The sequence below is a fragment of the Argopecten irradians genome, chromosome 4 (assembly GCF_041381155.1).
Source record: "Argopecten irradians isolate NY chromosome 4, Ai_NY, whole genome shotgun sequence".
Lineage (NCBI taxonomy): Eukaryota > Metazoa > Mollusca > Bivalvia > Pectinida > Pectinidae > Argopecten > Argopecten irradians.
In genome coordinates this window covers 32,761,247-32,780,128 of record NC_091137.1, presented here as the reverse complement: position 1 = coordinate 32,780,128, position 18,882 = coordinate 32,761,247, and the positions used below count along the sequence as shown (strand labels likewise).

The 18,882-nt window shown below is 35.2% G+C and overlaps 2 protein-coding genes across 2 annotated transcripts in view; one reads left to right on the top strand and one right to left on the bottom strand.

Annotated features, from left to right (window-relative positions):
• Positions 1 to 18,863, bottom strand: part of LOC138321345 (glycosaminoglycan xylosylkinase-like) — a 57,710-nt gene extending 38,847 nt beyond the window's left edge. The window contains exons 1-2 of the mRNA XM_069264973.1: positions 18,773 to 18,863; positions 14,931 to 15,350 (exon numbers count right to left, since the gene is read on the bottom strand). Coding sequence (XP_069121074.1) covers positions 14,931 to 15,249 — 319 coding nt within the window. The 5' untranslated portion in view covers positions 15,250 to 15,350; positions 18,773 to 18,863. The remainder of the gene's footprint in view (positions 1 to 14,930; positions 15,351 to 18,772) is intronic.
• The window catches only part of LOC138321347 (potassium channel subfamily T member 2-like), a 95,280-nt gene continuing 90,803 nt past the window's right edge, over positions 14,406 to 18,882 (top strand). The window contains exon 1 of the mRNA XM_069264975.1: positions 14,406 to 14,521. Within this exon, the coding sequence (XP_069121076.1) occupies positions 14,515 to 14,521 (7 nt within the window). The 5' untranslated portion in view covers positions 14,406 to 14,514. The remainder of the gene's footprint in view (positions 14,522 to 18,882) is intronic.

Genomic DNA, 18,882 nt, shown 5'->3' with positions numbered 1-18,882 from the left:
TATGAAATTTGAGACAGGTCCCTTCAGTACTTTCTGAGAAATAACGATAACAAACTTTCAATATCAAAATCCAAGATGGCTGCCTGGTGGCCATCTTGTTCACCTATCGGCCTTAAAAAATAATATGCATAACTAGGGCCCTAGGAAAACCTACATATTAAATTTGAGAAAGATCCCTTCAGCTCTTTCTGAGAAATAGTGATAAGAAACCTTAACTATCAAAATCCAAGATGGTCGCCTTTCAGCCATCTTGTTGACCGATCGGTCCCAAAATGCAATGTGCACAACTAGGGTCCTAGGGGAACCTACATATGAAATTTGAGAAAGATCCCTTCAGTACTTTCTGAGAAATTGCGATAACAAACTTTAACTATCAAAATCCAAGATGGCTGCCTGGTGGCCATCTTGTGGACCGATCGGTCCCAAAACGCAATATGCACAACTGGGTCCCTAGAACAACTCTAAAACAACACCTGAATCTTTAAGTTCCGAAATAGCCTTTTGAACAAAAACTGCATGTTTTAACGCGGATTGATTGTTTGATGAAAAAGAGGACTCAGGTTCCTCTAAGAAAGGTATTAGATAACCAAATTCAATGACATTACATATATAATCACTGGCCTTGATAACTTTTCTCCAAAACTGCGAATGTGACCTCAATTTACCCTTGACAGAAGTCTGTGAAGTAAAGTTATTCAATTGGAAATTACAAGTATTGTCATCGGAAATATTCTGTTCCTCACTACTGCTTTGGGACTGGGGCAGACTGCATGAATGAAGGGACCGACTTGGTCCATCTTGGACAGTTGCTGGCCCAGTGTCCGGAACCGTTACAGTAAAAGCAGACAGAGTAGTCTGTCCTGTGTAGTACGGATGAGGCCCGAGGTGACCTCCAGGGTACGTTCCTGCTTGAAACGGTGGGTATGAATATCCGCCTCCCAGCTGTTGATAGGACTGATGATGGCCTCGAAAAAGGTTCCCAGCGTCGAAATCTTGATGGGAAAAATCTAGAGCTCCTTGTGACCTATGACCTGAGTCACAAGCATAAGGTTTCCCTGGAGAGGAACTCTTGAATTTTCTTTTCCTGATAGCCCTGGCTTCAGCCTGACGAAGTTTATTGGAGTCATCAGAACTGTCACAAATAGGATCATCCTCATACTCAGCCACAGTATCCCAACCATGCCTGTCGGCAATTTTCACTATCTTGTTCCTCTCGTTGATGGCAGAACAACAACCCTCTAAAATGGCCACCGCTTGAGAAAGTTTGCGTTCTTTCACCATAAAAATGGCTTTTTGAATCTCAGAAAGTCTTGAGGAATTAAAATCGTACTGCTGCTTGTTACCACTATACTTAAAGTGGAATGTCGCCTTATTCGACTGTACTATAGCCTCGCGCGTGTCAAATCTGTTTTCAATGTCCTCCAGTATAAGAGACCTGTGACTGTTGAGAGCAGACTTTAAACGTGACGAGAACAGGGACAGAGCATCGGCTGTCGTAAGATTGACCGAGGAGTCCTCGCTGACAATTTCGGTAGGCCTTGGAGGAGTAATATTATGGCAGGAATTCACGTCGCTCATATTAATAGACACACAGTGTAGAGCAAAAAATTGTACGTGTGCACTGTTGCAATACTGCTGCAACATACAGTCCCATGGAGTGAGAACCTTTAAAGAAAACCTTACAACATTACTTAGAGAAACTGTTGTAAGATACACTTCCAAGGGTGTAAACACTATAGTAAAACACAAACTATAGAGATCAATCAGAACTTTGTATACCCCCATTCTCTCCATAGGAAACACAGTTAAAGCAAGCATAAACCTGTTAAGTCAAACTGCATGTGCTTTTCCTATTCTGTGCTTGAAAGGCTGCGGAATGCTAATATGGCTACACCTCCGGTGGGATAAGGAGATAGAATGGTATTGATACATTTTTAACACATCTATTTTTTATGAGACACTATTACTGTGACCGCCATCTGTGACAATGTGATACAGTCAGCCTCTTTACACTGTGGCTAGTCTCACCTTAATGTCTGAGGATTTTGACCGAAGACAACATGACAGAGATCATACAACACTTGACTGGATGTAAAACCAGGTTAGGTTATAGATAAATGAACTGTTTCTGGACCAATGTTTGGATATGTATCCAATACAAGCTATTTGATCAGTGGGATATTGATGTTTTGTTATCGATGGGATTATATACATGTAGTACCATTTCAAGGACTTTCAAGGGTTACCAATGTCACTGACTCAGATGCCAAGTACAAGATGTATACTGATTAACGAAAGTATTCATGTGGAAATATTTGATACAAGACGACACAAATTAATGTAAATGCAACAAACATGATACCACCACTTCTCCAGAGCTGCTGAGGCTGAATTCTCACCTGTGATACAGCACACCTGTATACATGTCATCAACAATTTATTTTGATTAAGTGTTGAGTACTCTGTACAACGATTAATCCAAATGAGTTTAACATGTTTGGATAATTAAGTGAATGAACACACCTGGCAGGAGCCTATAGGGACTACACACAGGACTACTACAGCAGGTGCTTGCTTAATTGTGAACATACCACCTTACTAACGGGATAAGGAAGCTTGGTGTACCTGAAGTCATCAATATGTTACTCCTAAACGTCAGATATAAAGATCACTGAGTCAAAGTTATCAAACCTTTAGTTCTTCATCATTAACCATGTGTGGCACGCATTGACATAAAGGTTAATATCGTTGATGAACATTACTATCATTAATGTCCTCATAAAGATTATACCTGTGCTGACAATTGATTGTTAGACTGCAACAGTGCAAGAGTTTTGATTGACCTTCATATATATGATTTATTCAATGTGGAATCCTGTGGGATTATCAGAATGTGTTGTTTTGGATAAAGGTACTAGGTAACACTTAAAACTATTGATCATGCATGAAAATATCATAAAGGCTCAACATCGTTCATAAAAATCCATAGACCTCTTCCTGTCAGATTATGTCAGATATTGATAAAAAATCAAGTCCCATGCTTGTGTAATACAATGACATATATATCCTATAGGATGTGCTGAAGATCAAATTGATCTCTTTGTAGGTCATGCAAACGAATGAGAATGTAATGTTCCTGTAGGTTTATATGAGTTTGGGACCTACTGACAGTCACAGAAATCTAACAGAGCCATTGCCATTTGTTAATATGGCCTCTTCATGAGGAACAGAGAACCTAATAATTCAAGGAATCAATCTGCATTGGAAATATGCCATAACTACAACAGAAAATGAAAGCAGCCATATTAAAGACTACATCACCATAAATTCTCATTGTTATAGGCTTTATACTTGGAGTAAATTTCAAACTTTGGACACAAATGCTATGTTATTCAGGAAAGTTGTTCAATGTGTTCTGTAATTCAATAGATTTCTGGTAGAAGTGTCACGATACCCAACCACAATTCCCTTGATGGATAAAACTGATGATAGCTGGCAAATGAATCGGTTGTGAATAAAATGGATTTTTTCTACTTGTGTTTGGAAGCACGACTAATAATACAAATTTCAATTAAGCTGAAAAAGTCAATGTAACACTATCCGTAAGTTAGAAGACATCTGGAAATAAATAGTAATCAGCCAAACTCCATTGCAACTCTGAATGAACTAGAACATTGAGATATATATGACAACAATGTACATGAAACTTGGTGGATATGAGGACAGCTTCCAATAACCTATCTGTTTCATAGCGACATCAAACCTTCCCATCAATGCATTCCTTTGAAAAAGCTGATGAAATCTCAATTTTGATTTTTTTTCCTTCTAAAATTTCTATTGATTTGGATAAAAACTTGAACCACAAAATTTTCTGTGACAGTTAGAATATATTTATGACCTACTGTCATCATAAAACAGCATCTGATCCACATTGGAATATTACAATTCTACAGCTGAATGATGTTCACATTAATTTGTCAGAGAATGAGATTATACTCCAGTGCAGTAAAAATTGTGTGACCTTGAAGCATCATAGCAGCTGACCTTTACACTGTACAGAAGCATAGCAATTCCACAGCGCAGATTCAACTCATAAAGTGTTAACAGTTAGAACGACAAAGAAGATAAGAACATAAAATTATAACTTGATTGGAGTAATATATCTATTCCATGGTGAGAATCTTTAACTGGTGAATGTTCAGCTGAATGTAAACTATATATTCTATAAAATAATAGAGAGGAGAGAGTTAACACACAAGATAGTGGCAGTAGTATATTGTGGAGAACTCTATCACCAGTACATCAGGAGAGTGCCAAGGCTTATACATTACTACAGAAAAATAAACTTGTACTTTGAAGAGAAGGATACACTTATACAAGGAATAACCATGTCTACCGCGGACCGGCTCACTGTTGAGGGTAAGTTACTACAGATATATATGGTTTCTTGTTCCCTGGGGTTTAGAGAAGTAATTGGTGAATTAAAAGTAAGAAAATTTACTTCTTATTCACTCTTAAAAAGTGACAAGGAATATGCATGGAAAGTCTAAGACTGAATATGAAACAGGCATTCCACAGATCTTAAAAACATTTTAACCAATTCTTTAAATACAAATAAGTATAAGGTTATATAATATATACACTATGCAACAAGTTACAACAATTAAAAACTTTTAAATGCAGTTCAGCAGTAGTTCTGCATCATATCTAATGCAAAACTGACTTTTTTCATATATAGATAAGAAACCAACTGGCTTCTTCATGATATTAATCAACTATTCACAGTACATAGGAGATTGGATGAGCCTCCTTTGAACATAAAAACACAGAAAGCATGGAGAGAATTTGAAGCAGGACTGTAATGTTTAGTCTGTCATGTAGATGTTACATGGGAACAGCTGTAGAAGTTTAACTAAACTGGTACATTTTGGATGAATGAAGAAAGTCAGATCCTGGACTACTTTCGAAGGCTAAAGTTTTGATGCACACATTTTCTGAATTGCCTTGTTGAAGAAATGATGGCCGTTTTTTTATGGTCTTATTGTCAAAGGATGATGGACACACTTTCTGTAAAGTTTCAGTATGATCTTATTCTTTGGGTAACATTTAAGAAGGATAGAATCTATTTACTGTTTATTTTTTTTCCAAAAGCTGAATTTAAAGGCAAAGGACTATGTCTGGTTTGGCTCTTTTTTGCCCCCAAATTCTTTCATTTAATATAAGTAATATCTTGGAGGTTATTGAATAGTAAATCACTTCACTGAACATCATTACACTTTTATTAATCGAAAGGATAAAAATCTCTATGAAACAAATTTCCTGACCAAGAGAACACCAAACGGATTAGATTTGCACCTTGTTGTATAATTGATTTTTTATAATAAAATCGTTGTCCTGTACAATGACCTAGTGGAGATATTATAACTCCTGTACTCCATTGTAAGGTAGTAACATATGGTCTAGTAAACATTGGGATAGATCAATCAATGAAGTCTGTTACCAAAGTGTATATATAAGCTATCACACATAATAATGGTATCCATTCAGACATTTTACTCTGGCTCTGTAGGCAACAAGCATACAGGAATCAGGTTAAAGAAAAAATCAGGTTAAAGAAAAGAAAGTCCATATTGGAGTTTGACTATTATAATCTCTTACTTTCAAGTCTTCCATACATCCTATCACTACCATTCATTGTACTAGAAAAATTCTTGAAAACCTGATCTATTGTAGGAGACCTACTTTTCACAGAAGTGGACCAGTATACTATACCAGTTTGGATAAACACATCCCAATTACCGTAGGAATGTCTCTATGGAGACGACAGTCTGACATCCTTGTTGGTAGCAATTCACATCATGCAAGGCAATGATACATATACAGTGTTAAATCAGACAGATTAGGCTAAGAATTGTGTAGATGAAGCTAATTTTTAAGCTTCATGCCAGCATGTAATAGGTCTACTGACAGATTATGAGTCTGATAGTTAAGATGTCTCGGCATCTTACCACAAGCTCTCCACCTCTGGGATGCCTCAGTTCAAATACCATGTGAGGCAGTTGGCAGGCACTGACCACTGGCTGATGGTTTTTCTCTGGGTACTCTGGCTTTCCTTTAGCAACAAACTTGGTACATTTTTAAATGACCCTGGCTGTAAATAGGATGTTTAACTAATAAAACTAAACCAAACTGAGAAAAGCATGATAAAGCACCAGCCTATTTATTTTATCTGCCAACCTTCCCTGCCAGCAACACAGTATAGCATAGATTTTTTATAGTAATCTTTGTAACAAAAATGCATTGGTCTTTTATCAAAATTGCAGATTCTTTCTTCATTTAATATGCAAATCCTTTCAAAATTAAGCAATTCCCAGACAAAATTTGGTAGCAAACTTGTTCAAGTAGCAAATTTGTTCAAGTCTAACTTGTCAACTAAAAACAACTCACATGAAAGATAATTTTAATCTACTGTTCGATGTATGTCATTTCTGATCTATAAATTTTACAACATTATCATTAATTTTAAAAGTACAACTACATGCAATGCATGACTACTTTGGAATGACACTTAAATAATTGTCATTAAAGCAATTTTCTATCCCATATTTCTTTTCTCAGAATTACAAGTGGGTAATTTTCTTCTTTTAGCTCCTCAAGAAAGATACTGGATCGCAATTGTCAGTAAAAGAGGATGCCTCTGCCATTAATTTGTTCACTCAAATGCACAACATCAATCTCTCTGTCAACTGCTGACTCAAACACGTAGTTATGGGGTTCTCAACATGTCTATCAGTCCTCTCATTTTGCACCATAATAGTTCGAAAAAGAAAGCGATTCTGCACTTAAACCACAGGGCATATCTGTCATGGTGTACTGTAAGCTTTATCATTTGTGGCCTTAACCATAAAATGCTACACAAGCACAGACAATCCCAAACAGATAATGATGACTTCTCACTTGAGAAAATCACTACGACAGAGAGAAAAGTGACATTTAGGACAGTTCTTCACTTGCAGACGGAACAAATTAAACAGAGCATTCATTAAGTCTTTAAAACTTCATCAGACATTTATTGTCAATGATAATGAGTCCTTGCTGTCCACAAGTCAATGTCACTGTTATCCTGTTCCATATATCATTGTTCCAAGCATCTTTTCAGTAATAATTTTGCTCAAATCTAAAATGAAACATCAAATATTTGTTTGCTTGTTTTTAGTTTACAGTCAAATCTGCTTTAGTGACCACCTCTGTATAAAGGCTGCCTGCATAATAAGACCATTATCTCAAAGTCTCATATGGTCACTATAAGCATAATTTTCCCTGTGTATAATAGTCACTTAGTTATAACGACCTTTTTTGGTACATTGGGTGGTCTTTATAGACAGGTTTGTAAGTCATTTTCATGGCCAGGGTCATTTACTAAAACCCTGAGTTTGAACTTGATTCAGCTGCCCTATCCTCGATACTCCAGGGGTTACTTTCACTGACATTATATCCAACCCTGGACTATCTCATAGTTGGTTGACCATGTTGCTTTGAAGTTGGGTGTCACTCTCTCTCTGTAATCTTCAAAGGAAGTTTCTTCAGACCTGTGATTAGTCCCTTTTTTCTCCTGAACTGCCTTCAATGTAACTATGAGATAGTCCAGGGGTGGATATAATGTCAGTGATAGTAGCCCTTGGAGTACCGATGCAGCTGCCAAGGTTAGCAGGCTAATAGTCATATTTCAGGACAATGATCGACTGCTTGCACCTGGCCATTATGACCCATAAGAAGCATTGAAGAAATCTAGTAAACTCATAGAAATAATTCAGACAGTTGCTAAAAAGCCCGATATAAATTTGTGTTCCATCAAAGACTGTCGTGAACTTTACTCGTCTTCCAATTATTGATCTCGGTCAGATATCAAGTTTCTTTCAAATGTCTTTATACGGCAATGTATCAATTTTTCTGCCATATCCTATAAAACAAATGTCCCAATTATTACATTTAGGAGAAATCACACCACCAATTTCAACAATTATCGGCACCGGAAGCTGGCCGAGAAAGCAGTTTTCCTGACATGTTTCGATATTATGGCCCTATCTTCAAAGGAAAGAAATCAATATAGATGAAGTATTAATGTTAGTGGTGGGGTTTCTACTGGCACTAAACTGTCACTTACAACAGTTATACTTCACCCTCGGTCAGTCTATCACGAACAGATATGTCCAAAGGATCGAAATGGTCAAAAGATGAGGTTTCTTTATACATCAGGTATAAACATAGATTTCTACTAATCTGGGTATTGTCGTAGTCATGGAAACCAGATGTTAAGTTCCTAGACTATGACAGAAAGATACACGGTAGATAAAATAGCAATAGAGGTCAAAATAAGGTCTAGATTTCTAATGGATGGATGGATAAGGATTGGGGTGGATGGTTGTTGTTCTTTAAACATTACATATTGATTACAGAAATAGATCCTTAAATGTCCAACAGCTTTGAAGCTTTGTCCCTGAATATCAATGTCTGGTAAAAGGCAGTGATAGGTTCAAATCTACATTTCTGTAAGGTAAATGTGTACTGCCTAATCTACACACATATTTGTTTCCATCAGGGAAACAAATTTCAGGAAACAATAGGAGGTTGTCTTTTCATCAGCTACAGCTAGAACAGGAGCATCGGGCACAGAATGATCATGTTAACCTCTAGGTCAATTTCTCTGCTGGGAATGGTTGACATGTTGATGTTCTACTAACAGCAGGGTACCATGACCTTTTTGACCTAGATGTTAAGAGTACAGCAAAACCTTCTCAAAAAGGACAAATCACACCTACACCACAGTATTTGTTATCATTAAATTAGAGTAGTCCTTACAAATTATTGAGTATAGTCTGAAAATACTACTAAATCATTTGTTCAACAACTTGACACATATAAATAAGATAAATGAGAACCAACATACAGTGTACACTCTATAGATATGGCTGCTATGTGGTAACTGTGTTTGAATATTTTGTTACTTCTGTTAACAGCCGGGACATCAATTAACAGCAGACACCTGCCTGTGTTAATTAAATGATTAATACTAGTTCAGCAAATTAGGAATTAGGGCTTATAATCCCCAGATGTATAAGAACACAACAGACACTGTAGTAGTTATAACCCTTGGAATGTATTGCATGATGATCCATATGTATCAGAAGTTCAGAATGCATGAGCTGCTATTTGAGGCTGAATATACCAATCATCAGATCATGTTTTAATTAACAATCAGTCTGTATCACTCGATCTAATCTTCATTAATTACATCATAGTTAATTACCTTTCTTCACACCTTCTCATATTGTGAGCTAATCACCATGTTTCATTTGGTGTTATGATGTGCTTTCTTAGACAATAGAAATTAGTACATAATAGCATAGAAACACTCGAAGTGCATAATATAAAAGGCCAAAAGGGCTCTGTGCTTATCAGTCTATTTGTGTTCATTCTGGCACCTACCGCTAGATGTGGGTGATAATGGATTAATAGTTTTTAACAGATTACTAATGGAATAATTCTTGGAACATTAGTGAATTTCTCTTTCCAGTTTCTACGAAGGTACGTAAGGAAATCCAAGAAGATCCATGTTGATGATTCTGGTTTTTTTCCCATTCAGTTTCAATAATAGAAGATACAAAACTAGGAGCCAAAGGGAATCTTCAAACTAAGAAAGATTCCTCCAGTTATTTTTGATAAATATATAGCTATAACAAATATCACTCCTCAATGTCAAAGATGGCTTCCTTTATCCCATGTGCTTTTCCAACTGTTCTTCAAATGAAATGTTTATATATGCACAACAAGGGACAAAGGGGTACCCACTTGTACTAAATGAGACAGATCTTAGCATTGCTTTTTGAGAAATATACATGAAGTGAAAACAATTTTGCAAATGTCAAAAATCCAAGACAAGCTTAGAAAAATGAATAATTGTATGTCAAGTTGAATTTTTAAAAAGTGTTTAAATCTTGTGAATGTTTTGAATAATCCCCTGTTGAATCGGCAATTTCTGTCGAAATGAATAAACACACAGAAAAGTCATTCATTTTTGTGTCAAATTAGGTTAGAAAATCTCATTTATATCCATCCATGCTATGAGGGTGATAAGCCAATTTGATCGGCTGTCATTTTAAGTTCATTTCAGCTATGTAATAACAACTCAACATGTGAACAGTTGTGTAATTGAGACAGGATTCTCACTGGTGGTGTCTGACTAAATAAGACAAATGAAAACCAACATGACAGAACTACTTAGAGAATGATAAACTAGAAAAGTGGGTCAATCACTAAATGTATTACAAATAACTAAACATGTCTCAAAATTAAAAATAACATTTTTAATTTTCAGTTGTGTGTCCTCTTGAAAGACTTTCCCCAAAAAAAACACTTTGCCTCCAACAAAGGTCATACACACTCTTAAATACAATGTTGCTATTTGATGTATTAAAGGGCAAATATTTGGCATCTCTGATTGGCAAATGTAATATGTAAAAAAAGAAATGAAAAAATAAAGATGTATTTTTCTTCAAAAGTCTAAACTAGTGTTTATAAGCATTTAATAAAAAACATCAATGACCTTAAAAGGTTTAAAGACCGTTTATTTCCTAATAACCTATAAATTGTTTACCCAAGATAACATACCAACAATCTTGAAAGTAGTTTTTTGTTCCCTGTAATGAGATCAACATGCATACATGTTGACAGATGATAATATAATCTGCAATTGTCGCATGACAAGAATATTAGCTAATCCAAGACCCTGGAATCAGAATGGACATGGAATGCAGACATTTTTGTGATAAGGACTGTAAAGAAGATTTTGTGAATACCAATGAGACCAAGCCTTGGTAAAAGGGAACATTTAGCTTCAGCAATCTGAACAACAGCTCCAGATAGAGTTAATATGGATTCTTCACAGAATGTCAAGTGGCTTGTGGTTGGTGGCAATCAGATTCTTATTGCCAGATGGATTGTGGTAGCTATTTGCATCCTACAGCTGAACAGCAATATGTCTTATAGTTAACTGTAGCTTGATAGTAATATTTCAAAGATAAGTAGTCACAGCAAGCTGACAATTTGAATTACGATGAATATGCTACTTTTTGGTTTGTTTTTATGAGTGTAACAACCAGGCTCATGTAAGGATGTACCAGGTTTGTTGGTGACGGACAGCCAGATTACCTGCAGAAAAAAACACTGACCAGCGGTCAGTACCTGGCAACTGCCCACACTGGCTTGTGGTAATATGATGGGACTTTTCATTTCAGTAATACGTTACCATAACTTTAGTATGCAAATACGCTACCTACACCATAAGTATTACATCATGGAAATTGGTTTTACATTGAAAAACCCCAATTTTAACCACTCGGCTACCACAAGCAATATATTTAATGGGACGAAAACCTGTGATTGAAGCATGTTAAAATATATTGCTTTGAAATAAATATATATCTTTTTGAGAATACAAATTTTTAGCATTGTGTCTTAGAAAACAGCTTCATTATGAGAAATATGTCTTATGCACATGCTGGCCTATAGTTATGAACTACACTGATACTAGTTGGAGAGCAATGTATCTTATGGTGAAAACTAATAGCAGTAAATCATAAGATTAAATAAATATTGATGACTAAATCTTAATTGTTATGTCTTTTGATGCAGTCATGCTTGTTAGCGATGACTTATAATTATCATGAATGAGGCTTGTTAGCAATGTGTCCTTTACTGAGAGCAATGGCAACTTGATAGAATTATGCATCTGTTTCTTTGCAGCTTGACAAAATGCAGAGCTTGAGAGTACTCAATGTATCCTATGGTGACAATTCCAGTTGTAATAAAACTCATGCTGATAACTTTAAATTACCGGTACATCAACATAAATAATTTCCTTTATTGGTCCTTTCAGAATACAACCATTGCAAACACATAATTTGATGTTAAAACCAGAATGGAATCAGATGTCATTTCAAAAATAAGCCTTTGACATTATATCTGTAACTCAATCTGGTTATGCAACCACTTGAACATGTTTCATGTTGAAATACCTAATATCTGTTTAAATGATGAACAAAATAACATTCATAGGCTTTATCCTTGAAAATCTGCAAACACTCTCATACGACAGGCAATTTTAGACCAGGAACTTTGTTAGTTTTAAGTAATAATATAGTACAGCACATATCTGGTGCTTACATGTGTCCTTGAAAATGATATCAAAATTCTACAAAGAGTTAGCTACAGGAGATCACAACATATTTTTATTTTTATAATGTAGCAATTAAAGGTAATTTCATGGATTTTTATACCATATTTCAAACACTAAATCCTGACGTTCACGCTAAATGTCAATACAAAAATATACCATATACCCAAAGTACTGGAACAATAACAACGAGTCCAAAAGCATGGCATAACCCGGCAGTTGGTATGAAAACCCAAATACATATAGGGTTGGGGAGGGAGGTGTTGAATATCACTAATTGTTATAGGGTCCTAGCAATAAACTTGATGTATACATAGAGAGTAAAAAATATCTATGCCTCACAGTTAGATTGACGGTGTTCATAAACCTTCATATGCCTATAATATTCAAAATGAAATGAACCAGTTTTAAAGCATTTTCCTCCTTAATTTTTACTACCGGGTACTTATAAACTGGAGGCATTTGTTTTAAACAAATTATACTCTTTATCTTCAACAGTGAAAATAAACTCAGAGTAAGGCAAAATAGAAAAACTTAACTGTAGAATATAGGTAAACATACTGTATGTATGTGTACATTTATTTGTATAGTCACAGTATTTTCTAGTTAGACATTCATTCATAAATATGATACAATGATCACTTCCCAGGATGTACACATCCCAGACAAATTATGAGGATCTAGATCTGTTTCCAATTAACTGAGTCAACATCTAGTCATGTACTGATGCCCCCTACATGTACCATTGGCCTGTATTACAGTAGACATATTGGTCATAGTCTGGTCAGAGTTCACAGAGGCAGCAGTACATCTCTTCATCACAAACCATGCAGGTTAGATCATAATGGAATTGATAATTCAAATTGTGAATCTCTTAACAAGCAAAATTCATTTTCTATTGCTAGCAATTGTTTGCCCAATTGTGTGTATATTGTGCCTTGCTGGTCACCATACAAACATGTTATCTATTCAATGGGTTTTTTCTAGAGTTAAGTCACATACAATTTTGTGATTTGATTAAATAACAAGAGCTGTTTGAAAATTTGAATCAGAGATTTAATAATAATAAATGTCCTAATATTAACAGTATTACAGAGAATCAGAGATTTAACCTCTTAACCTTTACACTATTACAGAGAATCAGAGATTTAACCTCCTAACATTTACCATGTTACAGAGAATCAGAAATATGTAACTTCCTAACCTTTACAATCTTACATGGATTTAGACTCCTAACATTTACCATATTACAGAGAATCAGAGATATAACTTCCTAACCTATACAATCTTACAGAAATTTAACCTCCTACCCTTTACAATGTTACAGAGAATCAGAGATATAACTTCCTAACCTTTACAATGTTACAGAGATTTAACTCCTACCCTTTACACTATTACAGAGATTTAACCTCCTACCCTTTACACTATTACAGAGATTTAACCTCCTACCCTTTACACTATTACAGAGATTTAACCTCCTACCCTTTACACTATTACAGAGATTTAACCTCCTACCCTTTACACTATTACAGAGATTTAACCTCCTATCCTTTACACTATTACAGAGATTTAACCTCCTACCCTTTACATTATTACAGAGATTTAACCTCCTACCCTTTACACTATTACAGAGATTAAACCTCCTACCCTTTACATTATTACAGAGATTAAACCTCCTAACCTTTACACTATTACAGAGATCTAACCTCCTAACCTTTACACTATTACAGAGATTTAACCTCCTACCCTTTACATTATTACAGAGATTTAACCTCCTACCCTTTACACTATTACAGAGATTTAACCTCCTACCCTTTACACTATTACAGAGATTTAACCTCCTACCCTTTACACTATTACAGAGATTTAACCTCCTACCCTTTATACTATTACAGAGATTTAACCTCCTACCCTTTACACTATTACAGAGATTTAACCTCCTACCCTTTACATTATTACAGAGATTTAACCTCCTACCCTTTACACTATTACAGAGATTTAACCTCCTACTCTTTATACTATTACAGAGATTTAACCTCCTAACCTTTATACTATTACAGAGATTTAACCTCCTACCCTTTACATTATTAAAGAGATTTAACCTCCTACCCTTTACACTATTACAGAGAAGTGTAAGCAGAGGATCCCCCAGAGAGATTACTCCATCAAGGAGGTGAAGATGGTTAAACGTGACCGATACCATAAGGTCCCAGTAGTGGTTCTCCGTAAAAAGTCAGGTTCCATGTCGACAGTCGACCTTGAATCTCTACTCAGCGACTCTGATGAAAGGTTAGTATAAAATGAATCTGACGATCTCCTGAAAATTCATGCAATTTCCAACTGTATGTCCTATCTCAAGCTTTCATGTATACTCAAATCTAAAATCTCTTACTTCCAATACAGGAGGGGACAAAGATGTGAAATAAGTGATACATTCTTATATATGTATCACAAAATTGTTTCTTGAACTGTCGATCCAAGACGAGTGATTTGTACAGACACTATGGGTTGATCAATCCAAATGTCCTGTTTGATATAGTTCATAACTCAATCACCTCTTAAACATGAGAACTCTACTTGTCATATCATACGTCTATCCTTCTCAAACAATTAATGAATAATTAAAAAACTACAAGAACATAATTAGTGTTTAAATGATAACAGTATTTAGATTTTTTATGATAACTGTAGTACTCACCCAGTTCTTTACAGTCAGTAGGGTGGAGCTGTCTTTCTGTGGCAATATTTTCTGCCACATCCCATGGTGACTCCGCTAAGGGGTAGGAATAGTTCAGTAAAAACTTAGCAGTAATTTCTGTAATGACAGCATCTCGTAAGGGCTGTCCAGACAGTTTTTCTTGAAGATCAATAGGGTAGTCTCCCTTGATCCTAATTCTCTCAAGGCCTTCTTTTGATCCAGAGTTTTTGTCAATGATATTTGGCTCTAGAATTTTGTAGGACACAAACAGAATAAAAACGATAATGGCCAGAATAATTATACGTGATGATAACTTCATGGTTCTGTGATATTGTATCCCTGGATCTTTCCACACTGGACTCTGATAAAGCGGATGCTGTCATGTCGGAGTTACTTCTCTTGATTCACAAAACTCTCCATCTACAAAAAGAAAACAAATATTTAATAAATTAGTACAGAATGATTATCAGGTGATTATCAGTACAAAATTACTGAAACGTCAAAGATAATTGTATCTCAATGAAATACTGAATATTCTTGTTTAATTTTCATTTTTTTTCTGTTTTTCTTCTGTGTGTTTGTTGCCATAAAAGCCACAATCTTCACAATCATGGGACTAATTACAAAGAAAGTTTTTTTAGCCTTAGCCCTTCATCCTGTTATCATACAACATTTCTCCAGAAAGGTCGAATATAAAGTATGTAGAAGGCTGTCATCAAGTTTTAACTGTGTATCTATTATCTAATCTATTTTCTGTCTTTATAAACAGAATGAATTTATTCTATCATATGATGCAGCTTTAATGCAAAATATACAAACCACTTCAATGTTTACTTGAGTGTTGAAACATAAGTACATGTATGTCTGCACTATAAAATCAGAATGGAAACAACCATTAATAGAGACAGTAAGATTTCAGTTTCAGTTTTAAAATAGAGTAAACACCATGGAACATGTACATAACTTTATAGTTGTCATAATTATCATGTATTTGTTTGGTCATTGTTCTTGATGATAGTGATTTTGCTGCAGACTACACAGAGATAAAAAGCTGATAATGTAAACTGTTAATGGATCAAGTGAATCAAAGTACAATGTACAGTGAGTCACACTTGCTATATATACATGTGTCGATTGGCAATATATTCTACATATTATAAGGGCATGTAACCCTTATTACAATGATTACAGGTATATGGTAATGTCCATGTGACCAGCTAAACTTGACACAGAAAGTATAATAACAATAAACAGCAATCATCAAATGTCTGATAGTGACACAGATCAGCGATTGTATCTCCCCTGGTCCACAGGTTTATCCTCTTGTGGCTAGAGAAAAAAATACCTTACTCAGGGCAAGTATCAGCTAATTACCTATGCTGAAAAATTTCATGTCATTAAATGCAGTGTTACTGTGTTGTACATTGTTAATTATGTCATCAAAAACACTTGTGTTTTCATCCTTTTCCTTTAAAGCACAGGAGAAAAACAATCAATCATGGATCCATCAAAAAGAAATGGAAATCTCAATCCTTATAAAAGATTTTATGCGATCAGCTCAGGCTTATTATTGATATAAAGATACATGTACATGTACAATCAATTCAATGTTCATCCATTCAGAGAATTACAATAGGTTCTCATGATTTATTCAGGTGCAATTCTCATTAATGATATCCAATAGTGTTGAAGTAATATCAATGCCTATTAATGGTCTTTTGATTATCAACATTTGACAATGATACAGTTTATAATTCCTTTGCTTGGACTATGGAGATTCCAGCAAGAGCAATTTAATGTATGAAATAGAAATGAAATGCATATTACCATGAATGATTTTCATGTTTTAGTTGCTATATATCAAGTAAATCAAAGATCTAATGAGTAACTACATTTTTAAGCAAAATATCAATAAACAATACATTCATTTTTTTTTCATTTCTTTAAATTATTTAATACATCATATAATTGTACTGAATCATTTTGGATTCAAAACAAGTTCTCCCAATTTAAAAAATATGCTCATAAAATATAGAGCATTGTTAAATTTTTACTTTTAATTCTCAATATATACACACTCTAAAATGGAAAAATCAAAAATGTTAACTCCTTATGTCATAGTCAGTATAATAGCCATTATATTATTATACAAAATGTAAAAGTTATGGTCGAGTGACTTGTTTTTGAATCATTGTATGATGGCTAAATGTGTAAGAATCGAAAAACCAGTATCAATTCATATGTTAAATAAGTACCAATATCATGGGTTAGAGGTTATTGGGTTTATTTTGTTTCACACCTACATTTTAACTACATATACATGTATTGCATGTACATGTAAGTGATACATAAATTTATGTATTTCTACCGCATAAAAATATTAAAGATATACATATACATTTTGTACCTGGGCTGTACCTTGTTTACTGTTACAAATTTCCTTTTTACATAGCTCAAGTCAAGTCTGGCCTTGATAAGAGCGTAGCTCTCTGCGTGGCCAAAGGCCGCGTAGAGCAAAACTCTTCTAACCAAATCATGTGTGTGAGCATATAGATTCCAATACATTTCAGTACCCCTTGACTTAGAAATCGTGTCCCATGGGAAAAGTCTCGCGCCTCCATGCAGGCAGCCATGTTTTAGTTCTTGTTATCAGCATGACGAGATTTGAAACTTTCTTCATAAATATAAACTTTATTTCTTTTACATCGATTACGAAACAAGTTATACAACTTATGCAAATCACTCTCGATGGCCCGGATGTAAGCGCGCCAGGGGACTTAGAGTGGGAGGATACTGGAGTGCCCGGAAAAAACCCACATGATCGGGCAGGTGACCCCTAACCTTTTCACGTCCGTGCTGGGGATCGAACCCCGGCCGGCTAGGTGAAAGGCGAGCGGCATAACCACTACACCATCCGATCACAAACTTTCTCCATAGACAAAACGTGTCATCAGGAAACACTTTTATATTACTGCAAGTATTTTAAGATATAACACAAAGACAAGAACGACACAAAAGTACTCATGGTCAAAATGATATAGGCCTACTGCCTGTGTGTTGTCAAGGGCACGACACCATTAGCTGTGACCTCAGGAAGCTTGGTGCCAAAGATGACGGCACATATTCCCGCGCATTTTTGATAAGTGGCATATTGTCAAGTTTTCCGACTTTGTGAGAAACAAGATTAAAAGGAAATTACACAATTCCAGTTGAATATTTCTTTCTGACCTGTATATGACGACTGTTTATATATTGCTAGACACAAAACATCCATCAATAGTGTTGAAGAATAGCATTTACTAAACAATCAATGGTCGGACTATATATACAAGTTAAATAACAGTTTTAATCTAGTTCTGAGGTTATAATCTTAAATAATTTACATTTTTTATACATGTAGCGGAGCTCTTCTGAGGCTTTGCCTTGAATTCATATTACTAACTACATGTAGACAGGTAGGCCTACATGTAGACTTTGACTGTTGGACAGATACTGCAGGAGTACTGTGTCATGCTACATTTTATAGATCTAAAACATAATCTATCATAATGTCTATTGATGTATATCTTAATATGATACCAACTGTCGAATGGATATATCACTGGTATTCTAGAATACATGTATTAATCCTGAATAAGGGCTACCTAGTCAACAAACGACGAGACGGTCGTGGCTTGTCCTCAGCCGGTATCACCGGGGTCATGATCTGATACAGATTCAATAAATGCCGGATGGGATAAACTGATAACAACGCTTTTTCATTGCAATGTCAGCAACAACATATACAAGCAATGCATATACAATATATCGATGCTATTAAACGTGTAGACAACAAAACTTACAGTTAAATTTCTAAGGAATCCTCAGTTTAGGTCAAAATGTGTATTAGACTACGACGAGCTGTCACTAATCGTCTGCAAAGTCGCCATGACACCATTTTGCAGAATCGATT